At 45.9% G+C, this 20,005-nt stretch overlaps 1 protein-coding gene across 1 annotated transcript; it reads left to right on the plus strand.

The window, feature by feature from the left end:
- The first annotated feature begins 1,831 nt into the window (after positions 1-1,831).
- Positions 1,832-17,519, plus strand: LOC114247269 (ATP-dependent RNA helicase DDX42). Its single transcript, XM_089729296.1, has 15 exons — positions 1,832-2,402; positions 2,530-2,620; positions 3,188-3,354; positions 3,632-3,872; positions 4,591-4,747; positions 5,589-5,728; positions 6,449-6,548; positions 7,591-7,722; positions 8,113-8,287; positions 12,967-13,063; positions 13,753-13,903; positions 14,554-14,747; positions 15,169-15,278; positions 15,994-16,108; positions 16,818-17,519. The coding sequence occupies exons 1-15, from the start codon at positions 2,161-2,163 to the stop codon at positions 16,944-16,946; spliced, it is 2,241 nt and encodes a 746-aa protein (XP_089585422.1). The 5' UTR covers positions 1,832-2,160; the 3' UTR covers positions 16,947-17,519.
- The last annotated feature ends 2,486 nt before the right edge of the window (positions 17,520-20,005 follow it).

Here is a 20,005-nt window from a genome sequence, read left to right on the forward strand (position 1 = left end):
TTTCGTTTCATCGAGTTTGAAATCACACACAACGATTCTAAAGAAGTTTCACTTCAATAAAAAGTCTATAAGCACTCAAAACTATCACAGAAGAATATTTTTGTTGATTGAATCGTTCTCTTGGACAGGTTAAGGTAATGTAGGGAACATAACGTACGAATTGATTACACAAAAGGAATGTAATTGGATGAAGTAAAATGGAATTGAATGCGATGTTCAATAATTATCATTTTGGAAATCTATCACAATTCTTAAAAATATTCTCTGAAGTTTTGTATTTGGATTCACGTTGACCTCAGACTATCTGACTATGTCGCGGACACGTGCCACCTAGTGTACATGTAAATGGCACCACCCACCTTAAGGAATGAATTTTAAGTCTCAGGCTTATAGAACAACGGTTTTCCCACGTTTCTTACTGAAACGCAATACTATTTCACCGCAGAAAGAGGCAGGATAGTGGTACCTTCCCGTAGAGGCACCAGTACTTACGCAAATTACAATTTTTGCAGGTTTTATTTTTAATACACGATTCACGATTATTCCGTCGTCATGAAAGTCGTTTGTGAACATGTATTAAATACGTATTTCATTTAAAAAATTGTATCTACCAATATTTCTAATTAATAATTGAATACGAACTCTAGCACAATCTATTTCTAATATATTATAAATATTTAAAAGCTTTAGAAAATACACATTAAAATAATCTTAACTGATCGCTTCACTTTGACAACTGTTGAAGAAGGGTATTAAAATATTAAAGACGCGAATGGGTATGGGTCGTCGGTGGTGTGTATTATAATGGAGTAAGTACCTGAGTAGGCGTCGTCGGTGTTTGGGTGGTAAATCAATTACGACACCTTGCACACTAATGTTTATTACAGTCAACACTAGTCCACACGAGAAAACAACAAAGTCTATATTGTTATAATAATGAAGAATAAAAGGTTACGAGCACAGAAGAGATTCAGTTTATACATAGAAGACACTTTACACGACAATACAATTACGATAAGCACAAGGAAAGCGCGTTATCAAAAGCGAGGCAAAAGCTTCGGAAACAAGGTAAATATTCTGCAAAAGCGAGGTGCGTTCAGTCTTGATATAAGCTCCAACTGGGGATGTGACTAGCCGCGATCAGCTGCGTAGGAGTACTTTTTCGAGCTGTACGCGACATTCCATCCATATTAAAAAAAAAAAAAAAAAAAGTGCGCGTGTCCACAGCACAAACGAACGGGCGGCCAGCTGATTGATGCGGTACGATATTGTAATGAGTACTTAAGTGTGTGTACGTGGAATGTAGGTTAAGCCCACAATATCAAAATCAAATTTTAAATAATGAGTTTGAGTAAAAAATTCTTTTCATTTCATTTCTGATGGAGTTTGAATATAAATGTAATGGCAGGCAACACTTGACACATAATTACAGATTTAGAATATTAGAATTATTTTAAATATTTAAAAAACAGATGATTGTCTTCTCGTAAGAAAAAGTCAGAACTTCTCATCTAGACACGGTCAAAGAAACATGTAAGAGTTTTATAAAAATATAAAGATAATAATTTTATAATGGTGTAACAGTGTTCAAACTATCTGTAATATATTTAGAATGAAGAAGTGTGTTTTTAAATAGCCCCTCATCTCCTACAGAACCCAATCCCGTCAAATTTAACCGTCCAACAATTTCATCTCATTTCATTTCATGCCATGTTTCATGTTAATTAACTTCATTTCACAAAATCATTTTTCATTTAAAAAAATTTAAGGTGCATGGTATGATACCTTTGCCTTTCCAATTAGAAAACTAAAACTACTACTACCTAGATGTCCTAGACCATAGATTATACACTTAATATTCCTAGACTATTTAGGACTAATAATTCTTCGCGTTTGATACTCTTTGGCAAGACTAAAAAAAATTGATATTTCTCAATTTATACATAGTATACAGTTGCTTGCCAATAATTTAATTAATTATTATTTGATACGTAGTAGGTACGTACCTACTTTGAAATTGTCATGCATTATAATTGACAATGGGTTCATGTTTACCTCTAAATTGAAGGAAACAATATTTATGATATACAGGAGACACATAACCTTATAAATTGGCTTGAACACTAGAAATTTTTATTTTGTGATTAAATAAATATCGCAATGAGTTATCCGGGCGGTGGTGGTAGAGGAATGGGGTTTGCCGGCTTCTCGATGCCGAAGCGAAACCCTTCGAATGTGTCTCTCCATGCTGTGCCGCCTCCAACGACGTCTATGCATGCTGTCCCACCGCCTTCCAGTGGTCTTTCAAAACAAGGATATTCTACAATGAGTGCTATTACACAAAATGCAGTTACCGGCACATGGGGTACTCTTGGGAAGAAACGCGCCAAAACAGAGGATGAGTAAGAGCAAAGCTTTAATTTGTTAGAATAAAGTAGAATTTCTAGATTAATATCTTTGTCTTTCTCACAAATTTTACAAACACATTTATGTTTTGCTCGAAAATGATACCATGACTCTGTTTCGTAGGTATTTTGATGATGATGATGAACCTCCAACACCAGCGTTGGCTTATATACCTGCACCAGGAAGCCCTACTAATGCAGCAAGCAGTTCTAGGGTAAGTATGTAGATGACAGCAAGAATCTGTCCTGCATATGATGATATTTTATAAATATGTAAACAGATACATGTGGATAGTGACCGAGACTCATGGGTTCAATAGTTCTTGAACTCTAGAATTGGATATTTTATCTTCAAAATTTAATTCTGCCAATTTTTTTTAAATTTTTTTATTTAAATTGTAATGTTCTTAGTATCGTGTTTTTCAGCATCAGTAACATCAGTTGGCTATGATCATCTAGTCGTTTCAGCTACTTAATACGACTTTGATTTGTTTTTTTTATCCTTGACAATATTCACTTCGAAATTAATGAGCTGAAAAATACATGATCAATCAGCAGCCTATTTTAATGGGAACCAAAAAATTGCAATTGTTATCCTACCATTAGAATACATAATACAGGATTACATTGCAGCAAAAACAGCTCAGCGAATTGTACCACTCATAGAAAAATCTTCTCATCATTAACAAATATCATGACTTAAGATTCTCTGATTAAAATGCCTGTCAACTGTTGTATGCAGATATAGCTTATTGAATTCTATTTTTTTTACAAAATTGCAGGCTGATGATGATGATGAAGATCCTCTAGATGCCTACATGGCTGGGTTGGAACAACAGGCAGCTCGGGATTTGGTCACCAGTAAGGAGAATGCAGCCAGCGGAAAAGACAGTGTGAGAGGAACTAGGGGTGATATTGATGATATGGATGATGAAGAGAGTTATTATAAGTAAGTTACTTGTAATTTTACGTTCATTGTTTTTTGTTAATTTAGCTGTAATTACGTCCTTTTATAGCTGTAATTTATGGAATAAACCTGTAAAAAAGCTTATGTAGATCTTATAAAATCTTCAAATTGCTTGATGTGATCTGTTTGTAAATATTTGTTCTACTGGTTATGTGGATCTGTAGAAAATCGACACCCTTGAGGTGTGGTGGAATCTTAATGATATACAATGCAAAGCTCAACTGATGTAATTATTTGTATTTTTACATTAAACTTTTAGGTATATGGAAGAAAATCCTCTGAATAATGCAGATGACACATCTGATGTAGAAATAGAATATGATGAAGATGGCAATCCTTTAGCTCCAGCGAAGAAAAAGTTCATCGATCCCTTACCTCCTATAGACCACTCTGAGATAGACTATGAACCATTTGAAAAGAACTTCTACACTCCTCATGAAGATATTGAAAAGCTCACACATCAACAAGTTGAGGAATTAAAAAAGAATTTAGGTGTGAAGGTATGTTTAATATTGACATTTTACTAATGTTTATAAATTCACCTCTTGTGAGTCTGCACGGGTAGGTACCGCCACTCCGCATATTTTTGCTCTGAAGTAGTAATGCGTTTTGGTTTGGAAGGGTGGGGCAGCTGTTGTAACTATCCTGAGACCTTAGAACTCAAATCTCTCGTTGTAGATGTCTATGAACTCGTTCGCCCATTTAAGCAATAAAAAAAAAAGAATAACAATGTGTGCATCAGAACTTACGTAGACATATCCCGTTGCCTTGTAACTTCGTACAGTTGTTGCTGTTTGCTTTGCTTTGCTTTAGGAAAGGATTTTGTCAAAAAATCATTATAATACCATCATTGGCACAATAATCTCTCAATAGATCTATTTTATAAATTATAATCACAGAAAAGTGGTATAATGCTGGGTTTCACTGGTTAATAATAAAAATATTTTGTAAATTAGTATTTTAAGTCATGTATTTTTATTAATTTATTATAACTTGAGCAGTTTTACTAAATGGCCAATCACTAGTAAAGTTAGAGGTACAAGGAGGCTGGTGGTAGGATTAATTTGGGAAGAGATAAATTGGGCAGATAATATACCATGGATGTGCAACAGGAAAGCATTAGCTAGGACTAGTTAGGTGAATAGCCAGCCAGAGTATTGTCACTGTATGGTCCGATGACACAAATACTCCTTTAAAGCATGTTGTTTGGTTCATCAGATAACGGGTCCGGACCCCCCTCGGCCCGTGAGCAGCTTCGCTCACCTCGGGTTCGACGAGCAGCTGATGCGCGCCATCCGCCGCTCGGAGTACACGCAGCCCACGCCCGTGCAGGCCGCTGGCGTGCCCGCCGCCTTGTCTGGACGAGACATTATTGGTACGCATCGACACTGCTCAATGAGGATTTTAAGTATTTACTGCATAAATGTATTGATCTTTTTTATATTTAAATCCAGGTAATAGTATTGGGTACGAGCCAATAAGTAGTAATTAATACGCTTTTATCAGCTTCAGAGATGTAATGGAATCTTTGAACATGATTTTGATCCCCTTCAAAACGTCAGATTAGCTCGGAATTTGGCATACTTATTAAGGTCCGATGACAATTCAATATTTTAAACAGTTTGATCCGTTATCCTTACTAGGATAATCAGGATTAGCCATTTTTTGTTTTCCTTTTTTTTACAATAAAATCATTTTTTCTTACACTATTTTTAATTCAAATTTATTAAAATTTATTTTCTATTTATTAGTTGGATTCTCTATAAAAGCGTATGTTTTTAGTTTTTTTAAACTATTATTAATTTTTTGGCAATTAGGTAATGTTGTATCCACACACTTCTGATGTATTTTGTCTATAAAACCATACTATACCATACCATGTAGGAACAAGCATCGACATTAGTTATCTCTTTAAAAGGGCTTTTAAAATCGAAACGAATTATTACGGCGTGTCATTGACGACATAAAGTTATTCAAAGTGAAGCGACGGACGGGTCATCTCAAGAAAGCGAAGTGAATAGTGAAATTTGCCTTAGTTGCTAAAATAATTAATTAAATAAATAATTAAATGCACTTTAAATTATGGTTTCAGTGAACTATAGTGTATACTCTATAATAGAATGAAAACAAACCGGTTGTTATAGCAACGGCTATTCTTTGTCATTAAACAATTTGCCAACAAGATAAGTCTTCAACTTTAGCTTTATAATTTCTAGGTATTGCCAGAACCGGCTCAGGCAAGACGTGCGCGTTTCTGTGGCCGCTACTGGTTCACATCATGGATCAGAAGGAATTGGCGCCCGGCGATGGACCAATAGGACTCATCCTTGCTCCCACCAGAGAATTAGCTCAACAGGTATAGATAAGATACATTTAAATTCAAAGGATAGCACTCTCGATGCTGTAGTGGCCGAACATAAACAGAAAATGTAATTAACGAAAGCTAAACATATGATTATATATATCGCACATACGGTGTGGTAACGTCACTTATGCAAATTATGTAATTTTTCAGGAGAAATGTTGAAAAATTAAACATCTTACTAATATACTTCTTATATAGTTCTGCTAGGCTATAGAAATAAAATGATAATATTTAAACTACAAACTTCATCAGTAAAAGCAAACATCTCTCTCCACTTACTATAACTAATAACTAAAAAACGTATTTTCTCATACTCAGTTCAGTGTTAATCAAAATTGTATAAGTTTATATGTATTTTATAGCACCGTATATTATATATGTTATAGCACTTCATGTGCGATGCATCAATAGTTCAGATTTTGTAATAGCGTAGTGCTGACCTGACGTGTCATCTGTACGTGATAGATACATTGTGTGCAGTACAAAAAACTATAATTATTTACACTGTTAGTAAATATTATATCATTGTGTTTAGAATTACTAATGAGATAACTTATTGTTTTAGGGAAAAATTTTTGTATTTATTTTTTGCTTGAATTTTGTAAATATTATAAATAGTAACACACTCATATAAACTTTAGGTTGCTGCGAGCTATGTCTACGAGATTGCTTTAATGTTGTTGCTTTTATTCTTTGATGTTTCTATTTCAGATTTACATGGAAGCGAAGAAATTCGGTAAAGTGTACAACATAAGGTGTGTGTGCTGCTACGGTGGTGGATCGAAATGGGAACAAGTTAAAGCGTTGGAAGGTCATTATTCCAAAGGTTGATTTAAATAAAAATAATCTCAGGTGGCAGCAGCCGAGATCGTCACGAAATAATCTAGTCCTGTGTTGTATCCAAACATTATATTTTAGCCAAACAGAAGTGGAGTCGCCTGTTATTTAATTCTTAATGTACTATTGAACTATTGCTGTTGGGAGTGTTTTTTATTTATTGCTTAGATAGGTGGATGAGCTTACAGCCCACCTGATGTTAAGTGGTTACTGGAGCCCATAGACATCTACAACGTAAATGCGCCACCCACCTTGAGATATAAGTTCTAAGGTCTCAGTATAGTTACAACGGCTGCCCTGCCCTTCAAACCGAAACGTATTACTGCTTTACGGCAGAAATAGGCAAGGCGGTGGTACCTACCCGTCAAGACTCACAAGAGTCCTACCACCAGTAGATGGTTGGCTGATGTATTTTTTATGTTATTATACAAAGAAAGAATTTTAAGCTGTTCAGAAATATAGAAGTGATAAGCATTCTAAATATATGCTAAAGCGTGAGAATCATTATTTTGCACAATGACGTCACCGTACACCATAACAAAATAATCTGTCAACTATTTCTACAGTATTCCTTTGCCCAAAGTTGTCTTGTACATAGGTTTAGGATTTTATACAATAGACTGACTATCTAGGCTCCAGTTTTCTGACGCTAGCATTTACTTAATTGTTCATTTGCAGTGATGTTACTAACATTTAATTTAAAATTTTTTTGTTATTGCTTAATGGGTGTACGAGCTCACAGCCCACCTGGTGTTAAATGTTTACTGGAGCCCATAGACATCTGCAACGTAAATGCGCCACCCACCTTGAGACATAAGTTCTAAGGTCTCAGGTACAGTTACAACGGCTGCTCTACCCTTCAAACCGAAACGCATTACTGCTTCACAGCAGAAATAGGCAGGGTGGTGGTATCTACCCGCGCGGTCTCACAAGAGGTCCTACTACCAGTAAAAAGTTATTATCTGATTCTTACCATTTTATAGACAATGATGTAAATCAAATGCTTGATATTCCAGGTGGTGGTGCAGAAATAATAGTAGGCACACCGGGACGCGTTATAGACTTGGTCAAGTGTAAAGCTACAAATCTACAAAGGGTGACTTATCTAGTGCTCGACGAGGCTGACAGAATGTTTGATATGGGATTCGGTGAGTCACTAATAATTTGTGATAACACTTATTATGGTTAAATGTAATTAATTCATAGATAAATTAGTTAATTATAACAAATGTGGATTAATTTTGTATAATACATAAAAAAATGATATTCTACTGGCAAAGGGTGAGCAGGATTCAAGCTCGAATCCTGCTCATCCTAAATATACCACACCACAAACAGTAAAACATATTAATTTTTTTAGATTAGGCATCTGTAGTTCCTAGTTATTGAAATGAAGGTCATATTTTGGCACGCTGCTTCACTTCACTTCACTTCAATGTAGTACTTGAAATAAAGTAGTTTAAAATAATAGAACAATAAGATTATCAAATTTTAATGGTCAAATAATTCGAATGATGTTTTTAATTGTGATATGCTAGAGCCACAAGTCCGTTCGATCTGCAACCACGTGCGGCCGGAGCGACAGGCGCTGCTGTTCTCCGCGACCTTCCCGCGCCGCGTGGAGCGACTGGCACGGGACGCGCTGCACGACCCCGTCCGCGTGCAGCACGGCGCCGCGGGGGAGCCGGCGCACCTCGTCACGCAGCACGTCCGGTACGTCACGCTCAGTGTGCGCACTAGCAGCACGGCGCCGCGGGGGAGCCGGCGCACCTCGTCACGCAGCACGTCCGGTACGTCACGCTCAGTGTGCCCGCACTAGCAGCACGGCGCCGCGGGGGAGCCGGCGCACCTCGTCACGCAGCACGTCCGGTACGTCACGCTCAGTGTGCCCGCACTAGCAGCACGGCGCCGCGGGGGAGCCGGCGCACCTCGTCACGCAGCACGTCCGGTACGTCACGCTCAGTGTGCCCGCACTAGCAGCACGGCGCCGCGGGGGAGCCGGCGCACCTCGTCACGCAGCACGTCCGGTACGTCACGCTCAGTGTGCCCGCACTAGCAGCACGGCGCCGCGGGGGAGACGGCGCACCTCGTCACGCAGCACGTCCGGTACGTCACGCTCAGTGTGCCCGCACTAGCAGCACGGCGCCGCGGGGGAGCCGGCGCACCTCGTCACGCAGCACGTCCGGTACGTCACGCTCAGTGTGCCCGCACTAGCAGCACGGCGCCGCGGGGGAGCCGGCGCACCTCGTCACGCAGCACGTCCGGTACGTCACGCTCAGTGTGCCCGCACTAGCAGCACGGCGCCGCGGGGGAGCCGGCGCACCTCGTCACGCAGCACGTCCGGTACGTCACGCTCAGTGTGCCCGCACTAGCAGCACGGCGCCGCGGGGGAGCCGGCGCACCTCGTCACGCAGCACGTCCGGTACGTCACGCTCAGTGTGCCCGCACTAGCAGCACGGCGCCGCGGGGGAGCCGGCGCACCTCGTCACGCAGCACGTCCGGTACGTCACGCTCAGTGTGCCCGCACTAGCAGCACGGCGCCGCGGGGGAGCCGGCGCACCTCGTCACGCAGCACGTCCGGTACGTCACGCTCAGTGTGCCCGCACTAGCAGCACGGCGCCGCGGGGGAGACGGCGCACCTCGTCACGCAGCACGTCCGGTACGTCACGCTCAGTGTGCCCGCACTAGCAGCACGGCGCCGCGGGGGAGCCGGCGCACCTCGTCACGCAGCACGTCCGGTACGTCACGCTCAGTGTGCCCGCACTAGCAGCACGGCGCCGCGGGGGAGCCGGCGCACCTCGTCACGCAGCACGTCCGGTACGTCACGCTCAGTGTGCCCGCACTAGCAGCACGGCGCCGCGGGGGAGCCGGCGCACCTCGTCACGCAGCACGTCCGGTACGTCACGCTCAGTGTGCCCGCACTAGCAGCACGGCGCCGCGGGGGAGCCGGCGCACCTCGTCACGCAGCACGTCCGGTACGTCACGCTCAGTGTGCCCGCACTAGCAGCACGGCGCCGCGGGGGAGCCGGCGCACCTCGTCACGCAGCACGTCCGGTACGTCACGCTCAGTGTGCCCGCACTAGCAGCACGGCGCCGCGGGGAGACGGCGCACCTCGTCACGCAGCACGTCCGGTACGTCACGCTCAGTGTGCCCGCACTAGCAGCACGGCGCCCGGGGGAGACGGCGCACCTCGTCACGCAGCACGTCCGGTACGTCACGCTCAGTGTGCCCGCACTAGCAGCACGGCGCCCCGGGGGAGACGGCGCACCTCGTCACGCAGCACGTCCGGTACGTCACGCTCAGTGTGCCCGCACTAGCAGCACGGCGCCGCGGGGGAGACGGCGCACCTCGTCACGCAGCACGGTACGTCACGCTCAGTGTGCCCGCACTAGCAGCACGGCGCCCCGGGGGAGACGGCGCACCTCGTCACGCAGCACGTCCGGTACGTCACGCTCAGTGTGCCCGCACTAGCAGCACGGCGCCCCGGGGGAGACGGCGCACCTCGTCACGCAGCACGTCCGGTACGTCACGCTCAGTGTGCCCGCACTAGCAGCACGGCGCCCCGGGGGAGACGGCGCACCTCGTCACGCAGCACGTCCGGTACGTCACGCTCAGTGTGCCCGCACTAGCAGCACGGCGCCCCGGGGGAGACGGCGCACCTCGTCACGCAGCACGTCCGGTACGTCACGCTCAGTGTGCCCGCACTAGCAGCACGGCGCCGCGGGGAGCCGGCGCACCTCGTCACGCAGCACGTCCGGTACGTCACGCTCAGTGTGCCCGCACTAGCAGCACGGCGCCGCGGGGGAGCCGGCGCACCTCGTCACGCAGCACGTCCGGTACGTCACGCTCAGTGTGCCCGCACTAGCAGCACGGCGCCGCGGGGGAGCCGGCGCACCTCGTCACGCAGCACGTCCGGTACGTCACGCTCAGTGTGCCCGCACTAGCAGCACGGCGCCGCGGGGGAGACGGCGCACCTCGTCACGCAGCACGTCCGGTACGTCACGCTCAGTGTGCCCGCACTAGCAGCACGGCGCCCCGGGGGAGACGGCGCACCTCGTCACGCAGCACGTCCGGTACGTCACGCTCAGTGTGCCCGCACTAGCAGCACGGCGCCCCGGGGGAGACGGCGCACCTCGTCACGCAGCACGTCCGGTACGTCACGCTCAGTGTGCCCGCACTAGCAGCACGGCGCCGCGGGGGAGACGGCGCACCTCGTCACGCAGCACGTCCGGTACGTCACGCTCAGTGTGCCCGCACTAGCAGCACGGCGCCCGGGGGAGACGGCGCACCTCGTCACGCAGCACGTCCGGTACGTCACGCTCAGTGTGCCCGCACTAGCAGCACGGCGCCCCGGGGGAGACGGCGCACCTCGTCACGCAGCACGTCCGGTACGTCACGCTCAGTGTGCCCGCACTAGCAGCACGGCGCCCCGGGGGAGACGGCGCACCTCGTCACGCAGCACGTCCGGTACGTCACGCTCAGTGTGCCCGCACTAGCAGCACGGCGCCCCGGGGAGACGGCGCACCTCGTCACGCAGCACGTCCGGTACGTCACGCTCAGTGTGCCCGCACTAGCAGCACGGCGCCCCGGGGGAGACGGCGCACCTCGTCACGCAGCACGTCCGGTACGTCACGCTCAGTGTGCCCGCACTAGCAGCACGGCGCCGCGGGGGAGCCGGCGCACCTCGTCACGCAGCACGTCCGGTACGTCACGCTCAGTGTGCCCGCACTAGCAGCACGGCGCCGCGGGGGAGCCGGCGCACCTCGTCACGCAGCACGTCCGGTACGTCACGCTCAGTGTGCCCGCACTAGCAGCACGGCGCCGCGGGGGAGCCGGCGCACCTCGTCACGCAGCACGTCCGGTACGTCACGCTCAGTGTGCCCGCACTAGCAGCACGGCGCCGCGGGGAGACGGCGCACCTCGTCACGCAGCACGTCCGGTACGTCACGCTCAGTGTGCCCGCACTAGCAGCACGGCGCCCCGGGGGAGACGGCGCACCTCGTCACGCAGCACGTCCGGTACGTCACGCTCAGTGTGCCCGCACTAGCAGCACGGCGCCCCGGGGGAGACGGCGCACCTCGTCACGCAGCACGTCCGGTACGTCACGCTCAGTGTGCCCGCACTAGCAGCACGGCGCCGCGGGGGAGACGGCGCACCTCGTCACGCAGCACGTCCGGTACGTCACGCTCAGTGTGCCCGCACTAGCAGCACGGCGCCCCGGGGGAGACGGCGCACCTCGTCACGCAGCACGTCCGGTACGTCACGCTCAGTGTGCCCGCACTAGCAGCACGGCGCCCCGGGGGAGACGGCGCACCTCGTCACGCAGCACGTCCGGTACGTCACGCTCAGTGTGCCCGCACTAGCAGCACGGCGCCCCGGGGGAGACGGCGCACCTCGTCACGCAGCACGTCCGGTACGTCACGCTCAGTGTGCCCGCACTAGCAGCACGGCGCCCCGGGGGAGACGGCGCACCTCGTCACGCAGCACGTCCGGTACGTCACGCTCAGTGTGCCCGCACTAGCAGCACGGCGCCCCGGGGGAGACGGCGCACCTCGTCACGCAGCACGTCCGGTACGTCACGCTCAGTGTGCCCGCACTAGCAGCACGGCGCCCCGGGGGAGACGGCGCACCTCGTCACGCAGCACGTCCGGTACGTCACGCTCAGTGTGCCCGCACTAGCAGCACGGCGCCGCGGGGGAGACGGCGCACCTCGTCACGCAGCACGTCCGGTACGTCACGCTCAGTGTGCCCGCACTAGCAGCACGGCGCCCCGGGGGAGACGGCGCACCTCGTCACGCAGCACGTCCGGTACGTCACGCTCAGTGTGCCCGCACTAGCAGCACGGCGCCCCGGGGGAGACGGCGCACCTCGTCACGCAGCACGTCCGGTACGTCACGCTCAGTGTGCCCGCACTAGCAGCACGGCGCCCCGGGGGAGACGGCGCACCTCGTCACGCAGCACGTCCGGTACGTCACGCTCAGTGTGCCCGCACTAGCAGCACGGCGCCGCGGGGGAGACGGCGCACTCACAGCACCACGTAAGATCCTCTCGGGCAGTGCCGCTGGTGTCTCGGAACTGAGTGATCTGTATGTGTGCAATCACAATATGGATAGGTTCCATTTTCAGGCTCCGTAGCCAACAGACACCTTACCTGTCGCACAAAATAAATATACAGCGGCATTCGCAGTTACTTGGTCCATCACACAGCGTCCGCGACACGAGGTGTCCTCCGGCCGGGGTATCCGTCAGCAGAGCTGCGGTGACGTGTTGGACTGGTAACGGAGCGCCGTGGGGTTCACTAATAGTTTTAAAACACTATAATTTCACACTGCAATGTATAGTGCCGATCATTAAATACCTATTATACTAACCGAAACGTCTTCTGTTACAGAATATTCAACAAACCAGAAGAGAAGTGGTCATGGCTGCTCAGTAACTTAGTTGAGTTCCTGTCGGCGGGAAGCGTGCTCATATTCGTTACGAAAAAGGTAAGAACCGAGCGCCTCACATTAATATCTTTAATTAAACTAATAATTTACCGTGAGCACTCTTCGCTATTCCACTAAGAGGACAGAAACATTCACCATCAGCGTCTTCAGACGAGGCTTGAGGAGAGTTCAGCAGGTAGGCAGCAGCTTAGCTCTGCCGACGTCCTTGAGCGACGATGAGCACCATATGCGCGTCTGTACAATGGCAATAGTTACTAGTATTAGTAGTAATAACTGTGTAATAATTTAAATTATTACTTGTTATTTAATTACTTCTGATAAGACTTTACTTTCTCTTTGGAAACGAGCTAAGCAAAAAGTGTCTCCTCCCCTTTAGATATCCCTAGTTTTTGTGACTAGAAACAAGAGTAAGGCTGGCTCTGTTGTACCTAGTAGATCGTTCATAATACTAGATATAATATCGATACTAGGTACATACCACCCTATCTACATACTACCCTGTCTTGTGGACCGAATGGTAAACAGTCGGATGTTACCCTAAACACGTCATTACGGATCCTCCCGATCCGATTATTACAAAGTTAAGTCGTACACTGTGTGCATTACTAATAAAAATCTTACGTTATGGACGTTTTTTCCCGGTTACGGTACTCGTCCGCATCGCCCCATAAGGAACTTCGTTTCAAAAAGATACTAGGTAGTAAAAACACAGTTTCTGAACACGGCAGCTGGAGGCGGAGCAGACGGCCGCCAACCTCGGCGTGCAGCAGTACGACGCGCTGCTGCTGCACGGGGACATGGAGCAGGCGGACAGGAACAGAGTCATCACGGCCTTCAAGAGGCAGGAGACTAACATACTAGTAGCCACCGACGTTGCCGGTACGCTACATTATACTTAAACGTATTGTATTACTGGTGGTAGGACTTCTTGTGAGTTCGCGCGGGTAGGTATCACCGCCCTGTCTATTTTTGCTGTGAAGCAGTAATGCGTTTTGGTTTGAAGGGCGGGCTAGCCATTGTAACTATACTGAGACCTTAGAACTCATATCTCAAGGTAGGTGGCGGCATTAAGGTTGTAGATATTTATGGGCTCCAGTAACCACTTAATACCAGGTCTAACTATCCATGCAATCTATATTAATATTATAAAGCTGAAAAGTTTGTATGAACGTGCTAATCTCAGGAACTACTGGTCCGATTTGAAAAATTCTTTCAGTGTTAGATAACCCATTTATTGAGGAAGGCTAATATGTAAACAAAGCGGTAAGGCCAATACAAGTGGAGCACCAATAAAGAATGTTTCAAAATAGGGAAGCCCCTATAGGAGCTATTTAAGCAAATAGCTCCTTAACATTCTATAATTCAAAAATATTTTCACTTTCTACGTAAATGAAGTGGGGGGTAAAATTTAGCGTTATGCCAAAGTGACTATTCCACGCGGAGGGAGTCGCGGGCTAGTAAAAAATAAAATAAAAATGTTACTGTTAATAAATATCGAGCAAGGCTACATCGGTACCCCCCGCCCGCAGCCCGCGGCCTGGACATCCCGCACGTGCGCACCGTGCTGAACTACACGGTGGCGCGCGACATCGACACGCACACGCACCGCGTGGGCCGCACGGGCCGCGCCGGCGTGCCGGGCGACGCGCACTCGCTGCTGCTGCGCCAGCACGACCGGGACTTCGCGGGGCACCTGCTGAGGAACCTGGAGGCCGCGCAACAGGCCAGTACCTCTACCCAGTCTGTCGGTGCTGTGACGTCACCCGACTACTGTTCACGCTATAACCCAATCCAGTGTGCTTAGTGCGAGTTTTTTAACATATCAAATCAAAGGTATTTTTTACCACGTACCATCCGGCTATGGAATGAGCTCCCCTCCACGGTGTTTCCCGAGCGCTATGACATGTCCTTCTTCAAACGAGGCTTGTGGAGACTATTAAGCAGTAGGCAGCGGCTTGGCTCTGCCCTTGGCATTGCTGAAGTCCATGAGCGACGATAACCGCTCACCATCAAGTGGGCCGTGTGCTCGTCTGCCTACAAGGGCAATAAAAAAATTCTGTATACTAATTTCATAACATCTTGTCTGTCCCTATTTGGATGGGATTAGACAAGAGCGATCGATCGAGGTGCATCTCGCGTCGCAGGTGGTGCCCGACGAGCTTCTGCAGTTGGCGATGCAGTCGGCCTGGTTTAGGAAGTCGCGCTTCAAGAAAGGAAAAGGAAAGAATCTTAACATCGGCGGCTGCGGCTTGGGGTAAATCAAATAAAATCAACAAAAAAATATTTTTTTTCAATATAAATGTAAGTACACTTGTTGAATTTGTCAAAAAGAACTACCGTCAATTCACAAAAACTAGCCTCCGTGCTGAGAAGAACTGGCAAGAAACTCAGCGGTCACGTCTTTTTTTTTAATATTAGATTATAATTGTTTTAAATATTAGATGTTTTTAAATATTCATAAGCTAATAAGGTGAGCTTAACACGTTCACTGCCATGTAGGCACTAAAGTAATTGTTTCGATTTCTCTCTTCGACTTATCATTAAGGAGTCGGAGCATCTAGTAGACTCTGGGAAAAACGAATGCAAAGATAATGAGAATGAATCTTTTTCAAGAGACCTAAAAGACTAAAACATACGTTAACAAACAAAAGAAGGCAATCTAGGCGTTTAATAACAGAAATCGAGATAATTACTTCAGTGCGCCGCGTAGGGCACCGGTGACCTACATGACAGTCGATGTGTTAAACAGAGCTCTGAATTGAGATGCCCAAAAGGGATATACAGGGTGTCCCACAAAGGGTATATCAAGGCGAAAAATATAGATAGTTACCAATTAAATTGTACACTATACAGGGTGTTTTGGAATCTATTTCGACAGTATTTATACAAATATACATTTTATGGAAAGTTTATTAGGAGTTCATGCCCCCCCCCTCCACGTGTGGTCATTGAGTATGTGTCGTGCGCAGGTACAAGGAGCGGCCGGGGCTGCCCCCCGCGCCCCCCGCGCCCTGCGAGCCGCACGGGCCCGCCACCGACCGCCTCGCCTCCCTCAAGCAGGCCTTCCGCTCACAGTACAACCAGGTGCGACAACACAACCCTAACTCACCTTCACGCTGACGATTACTAAAATCTTAATTATTTAACAAATTCTTAAATACTATAAATGAAAAGAGTATATACGCTTAAAATATTTGGAATTGTTAAAAAATATAATGCGTATAACAATTGGTAGTATGTCCACACGTCTAGTGGTTACCTACCTGCTACTACCCGCTGCGAGAACACTCCTCATACGGTGAAATCGAGACTTTAATCTCATGCCTCAAGGACTTTTTGGCGGGAACGCGAAGAGTGAAGTGGTGTGTTTTGTGTTATTTTGTCTATTTAGTGTTTCTTCAGGTATAAATGTCTAATAACGGTGGTTTATTAACTGTTTAATATCTGTGAAAGTACACAAATGTGAGAAAATGAAACAAAGCCGCTGGACGTAACTTCTCGGGATCCTCCAAAAAGTCCACTGAAAAAATCTTAGTAAATGACCACCATTTTACTAAGATAATTTCATTCCAGTTAATTAATGTCTCAAATTAATCATCTTCATTTCATTTCACTCCATTCCATATTATCATTTTTCATAAAAATAAGAATATAAATTAAAATAAGACTTGACTTAAAGGTCTTAGTTACCAGGTCATAAAACCGCTTTTTTTTTTTTTTTAAAAACGCCTCAAGTTGTGAGACGTTGTAAGACAGTAAAGTACACGACTCGTTGGAACATCCGATATTTCAGTTCACAGCGTCGTCAGATCACTCGTGGGAGCAGACGCGGGTCCAGCCCGGGGTCAACGAACCCGCGCCGCCGCCCGACGACAAGCCCGAGAGGGTCCGGAAGAGCGGCAAGAAGAGTCGCTGGGAGTAGCCGCCCTCAACTCGCTGTGAGGGTAGTCTGAACACGGGGGTCGGTGCTGTCTGGGAGCTTACGTCGCATGTGGCCAGCTGAGCCGATGCGGTCCAGAGACCGACAGCCGCGCCCGAGCCCACGAACTCTCACGGAACTAAAGAAATATCTCTTAAAACTGGTCACGGAGACAACTTTTTTTTGTTATTGCATATATGAGTGATATGAGTTCTAAGGTCTCAGTATAGTTACAATGGCTGCCCCGCCCTTCAAACCGCAACGCATTACTGCTTCACGGCAGAAATAGGAAGTGTGGTGGTACCTACCCGTGCGGACTCACAAGAGGTCCTACCACCAGTAAAGCCGAGAACATTAGTATTTAAACTAGCGTAGCCGGTCTCAATGAAGTGTCTAAGATTACGTAGTTTTTCAGACGCAAGTTTTGTGTCGACGCTCGGAGACTTATCTGTCTCTGCCGTAAAGCAGATGTCGGGTTCGAAGGACGAAATAACCTTTATACAAGTGGAAATTGAACCTCATGTCTCGGGGCGAGGGGCAGCAGCGTGGCTAGTGACGCCAACTCCTCTCCTGTCCTGTGTGCTTAGTGCGAGTTTCTTAACGTTCTCGATAGCGTAAGAGTTAAGCTAATTGTGTATGCAGTTGAAACAGCGCTCCTAGCGGCAAACTTACGCAAACGATCCCATTCCATACCAATATGAGTTAACTTTTACGCTATCGAGAACGTTAAAAACTCGCACTAAGCACACTGAAGTATTCAAAGAAAACGTACCATGCATTGATGGTATTATGAAAAACAAGGGCGGATCCAGCTTTGGCGCCAGGAGGGGGTCACATAGTCAAATTTAGATGCGTTCGTTCCCAAACGTTTGCCATTATACAAAGTTATTATATTATATTAAATTAATTAAATATTGAAGGTATGTAGTTACATAAAATCTGTATGGTGACAAAATATATAAATAAAATCATTATATTCAATTAGTGGTCCACCTAAGTCCTGGAACCAGCTCAGGGGGTGGTCATGACCCCCATGACCCCCCCCTGGATCCGCCATTGATGAAAAAAGGGCTTTTCCAATGTTAATCTGCCAAAATTAAAATCTGCTTAATTACTAATGACAGTAAAGTCCGCACGGGTAGATGCTCCCACCCTCCCTCGTTCTCCGGCGAACCAGTCACACCATCTGATATGAAGGTCTGGAGAACAGACTTATCTAAAGGATCCGTTTGGCACCAGGTGGCCGTGGGTTTGTACAAGGGGAAATACAATTTAAAAAAAAACTAGAAGACAATGCATCGGCCCCCGCACTACCCGCAGATTAAATAAATTGATTGAGTCATCTGTCACCCTAAGACAAACAGAAGCCCGATACAAAACATCGCTAGCAAATAGGTGATACATAATCTAACAGATATCAATTCATATATTTTTTCATTAAAATCAATTGTAACTTTGACAAAAAAACATCGTAATGTCCCAAATTTAAAGTCAAACGCATCGAAAGCGAACAAACAAAACCACAAACATTAGATATATATATATATAAATATTAGATGATAGTTAAGTTATCGTTTTTATGTGTCGGGAATTTGTTTTAATTTTAAAATTCTCTTTTAAGATAATGTCGCGTGAGTGTTCAATTAAATGTAACACTGTCCAATGCGTCGTCGGTCTTAGCCTTAAGGTGCTTATTGCGAGCTTTTTAACGTTGTTGATCGCGTAAAAGTTAACTCAAATTTGTATGGAGTTGGAAAGTTTGCGTACGTTTGCCGCTAGGGGCGCTTTTCTAACTCCATACAAATTTCAGTTAACTTTTACGCAATCGAGAACGTTAAAAAACTCGCACTAAGCACACTGATCGCTAAGAGAAGTTCAAAGAAGCCGGTGGAAATAGCATTTTATAATAATGTAATTTTGTTTATATTTACTATTAAGTTAAGATAATGAATATCTTATAAGAGATAATTAAAAAATTTCATCTAATATTATTAATAATGTGAACACAAAAAAAAAGGTTTAATTTTCTATTTATGTAATCAAAGATGATTTTATTAATGAAATTCTAATTGTTTACGGGGGGATTAAACATAATAATATATATGACGACTAAACTGTTCACGTAAAGACATGGGTATTGGAGCGCTTTTGTCTATGATCTGTCGCGCGACTATCGAAAAGTTCGAAGCAATGTCATTACGTGTGACGTCATTTGGGGCCAAAATAGCCGAGCTAATGCTAACACACGTCGATTGGCCACATATGACGCATGCATTGAGTAAGATGTTGACGTCAAAATAATGTTTATTTATTTTGTTTTAATGAAATTCAAGATTCGTTGTGATGAGTTGTCAAATATTCTCGTTTGGTTCTAACTATAATAGAGCTGCAAATTATCTGAAGTGTCCTCACTGTTTGTCGTTGTCCGTTGGCCACTGCTCTTAAATACAAAGATCAATCACATTAAACTTTACTATAGACAGTTTTAGAAACGGTTCTGCGTTTAATAATGTATTCACTGCTTTGGGGACTGTGTGTGTGAATTTTATCGGTCCGCATTAATTCGTAGTCCAGAGTAAACTCAAATTTGTATGGAGTTCGTACAGCGCCCCTAGCGGCAAACGAAGGGAAGCCGTACCAACTCCATACAAATTTGAGTTAACTTTTACCTTATCGAGAACGTTAAAAACTCACACTAAAGACGCAGTACTGAATAATTACAAGATCCCGAGTGTATAGAATTATTTCGAATACCTTTTAGAAATTATCAGCGAAAATCCAAAAGTGGATGGAAAATTGTTAGAATAAATAGAGCGTACAAACAGGAACAAAAAAAAATTGCCTTAAATCAAACCGAAAAATGTGGTTTATAGTTTAAAATAGTGAAGAAACGTACAAGTATTTTTGAAATGTTAAAAAAAGTTTTTGAATACGTCATAATCTTCATAATGTATAATGTTGAAAATAAACACGAGATACAATATTACTACTGTAGTTTTAATTGTAATTTATTTGGGTTTTGTTTATTATAAAATATAATATATTTGTATTTTTCTTTCTAC

Source organism: Bombyx mandarina, chromosome 08, assembly GCF_030267445.1.
Source record: "Bombyx mandarina strain Sakado chromosome 08, ASM3026744v2".
Taxonomy (NCBI): Eukaryota; Metazoa; Arthropoda; class Insecta; order Lepidoptera; family Bombycidae; genus Bombyx; species Bombyx mandarina.

Bases quoted from the DNA above. Each gene is read 5' to 3' on its own strand.
- LOC114247269 (XM_089729296.1), top strand. From the start codon at position 2,161: ATGAGTTATCCGGGCGGTGGTGGTAGAGGAATGGGGTTTGCCGGCTTC. The intron at 3,873-4,590 runs GTATGTTTAATA...TTGGTTCATCAG, and splicing joins AAAAGAATTTAGGTGTGAAG to ATAACGGGTCCGGACCCCCC. The intron at 8,288-12,966 runs GTACGTCACGCT...CTTCTGTTACAG, and splicing joins CTCGTCACGCAGCACGTCCG to AATATTCAACAAACCAGAAG.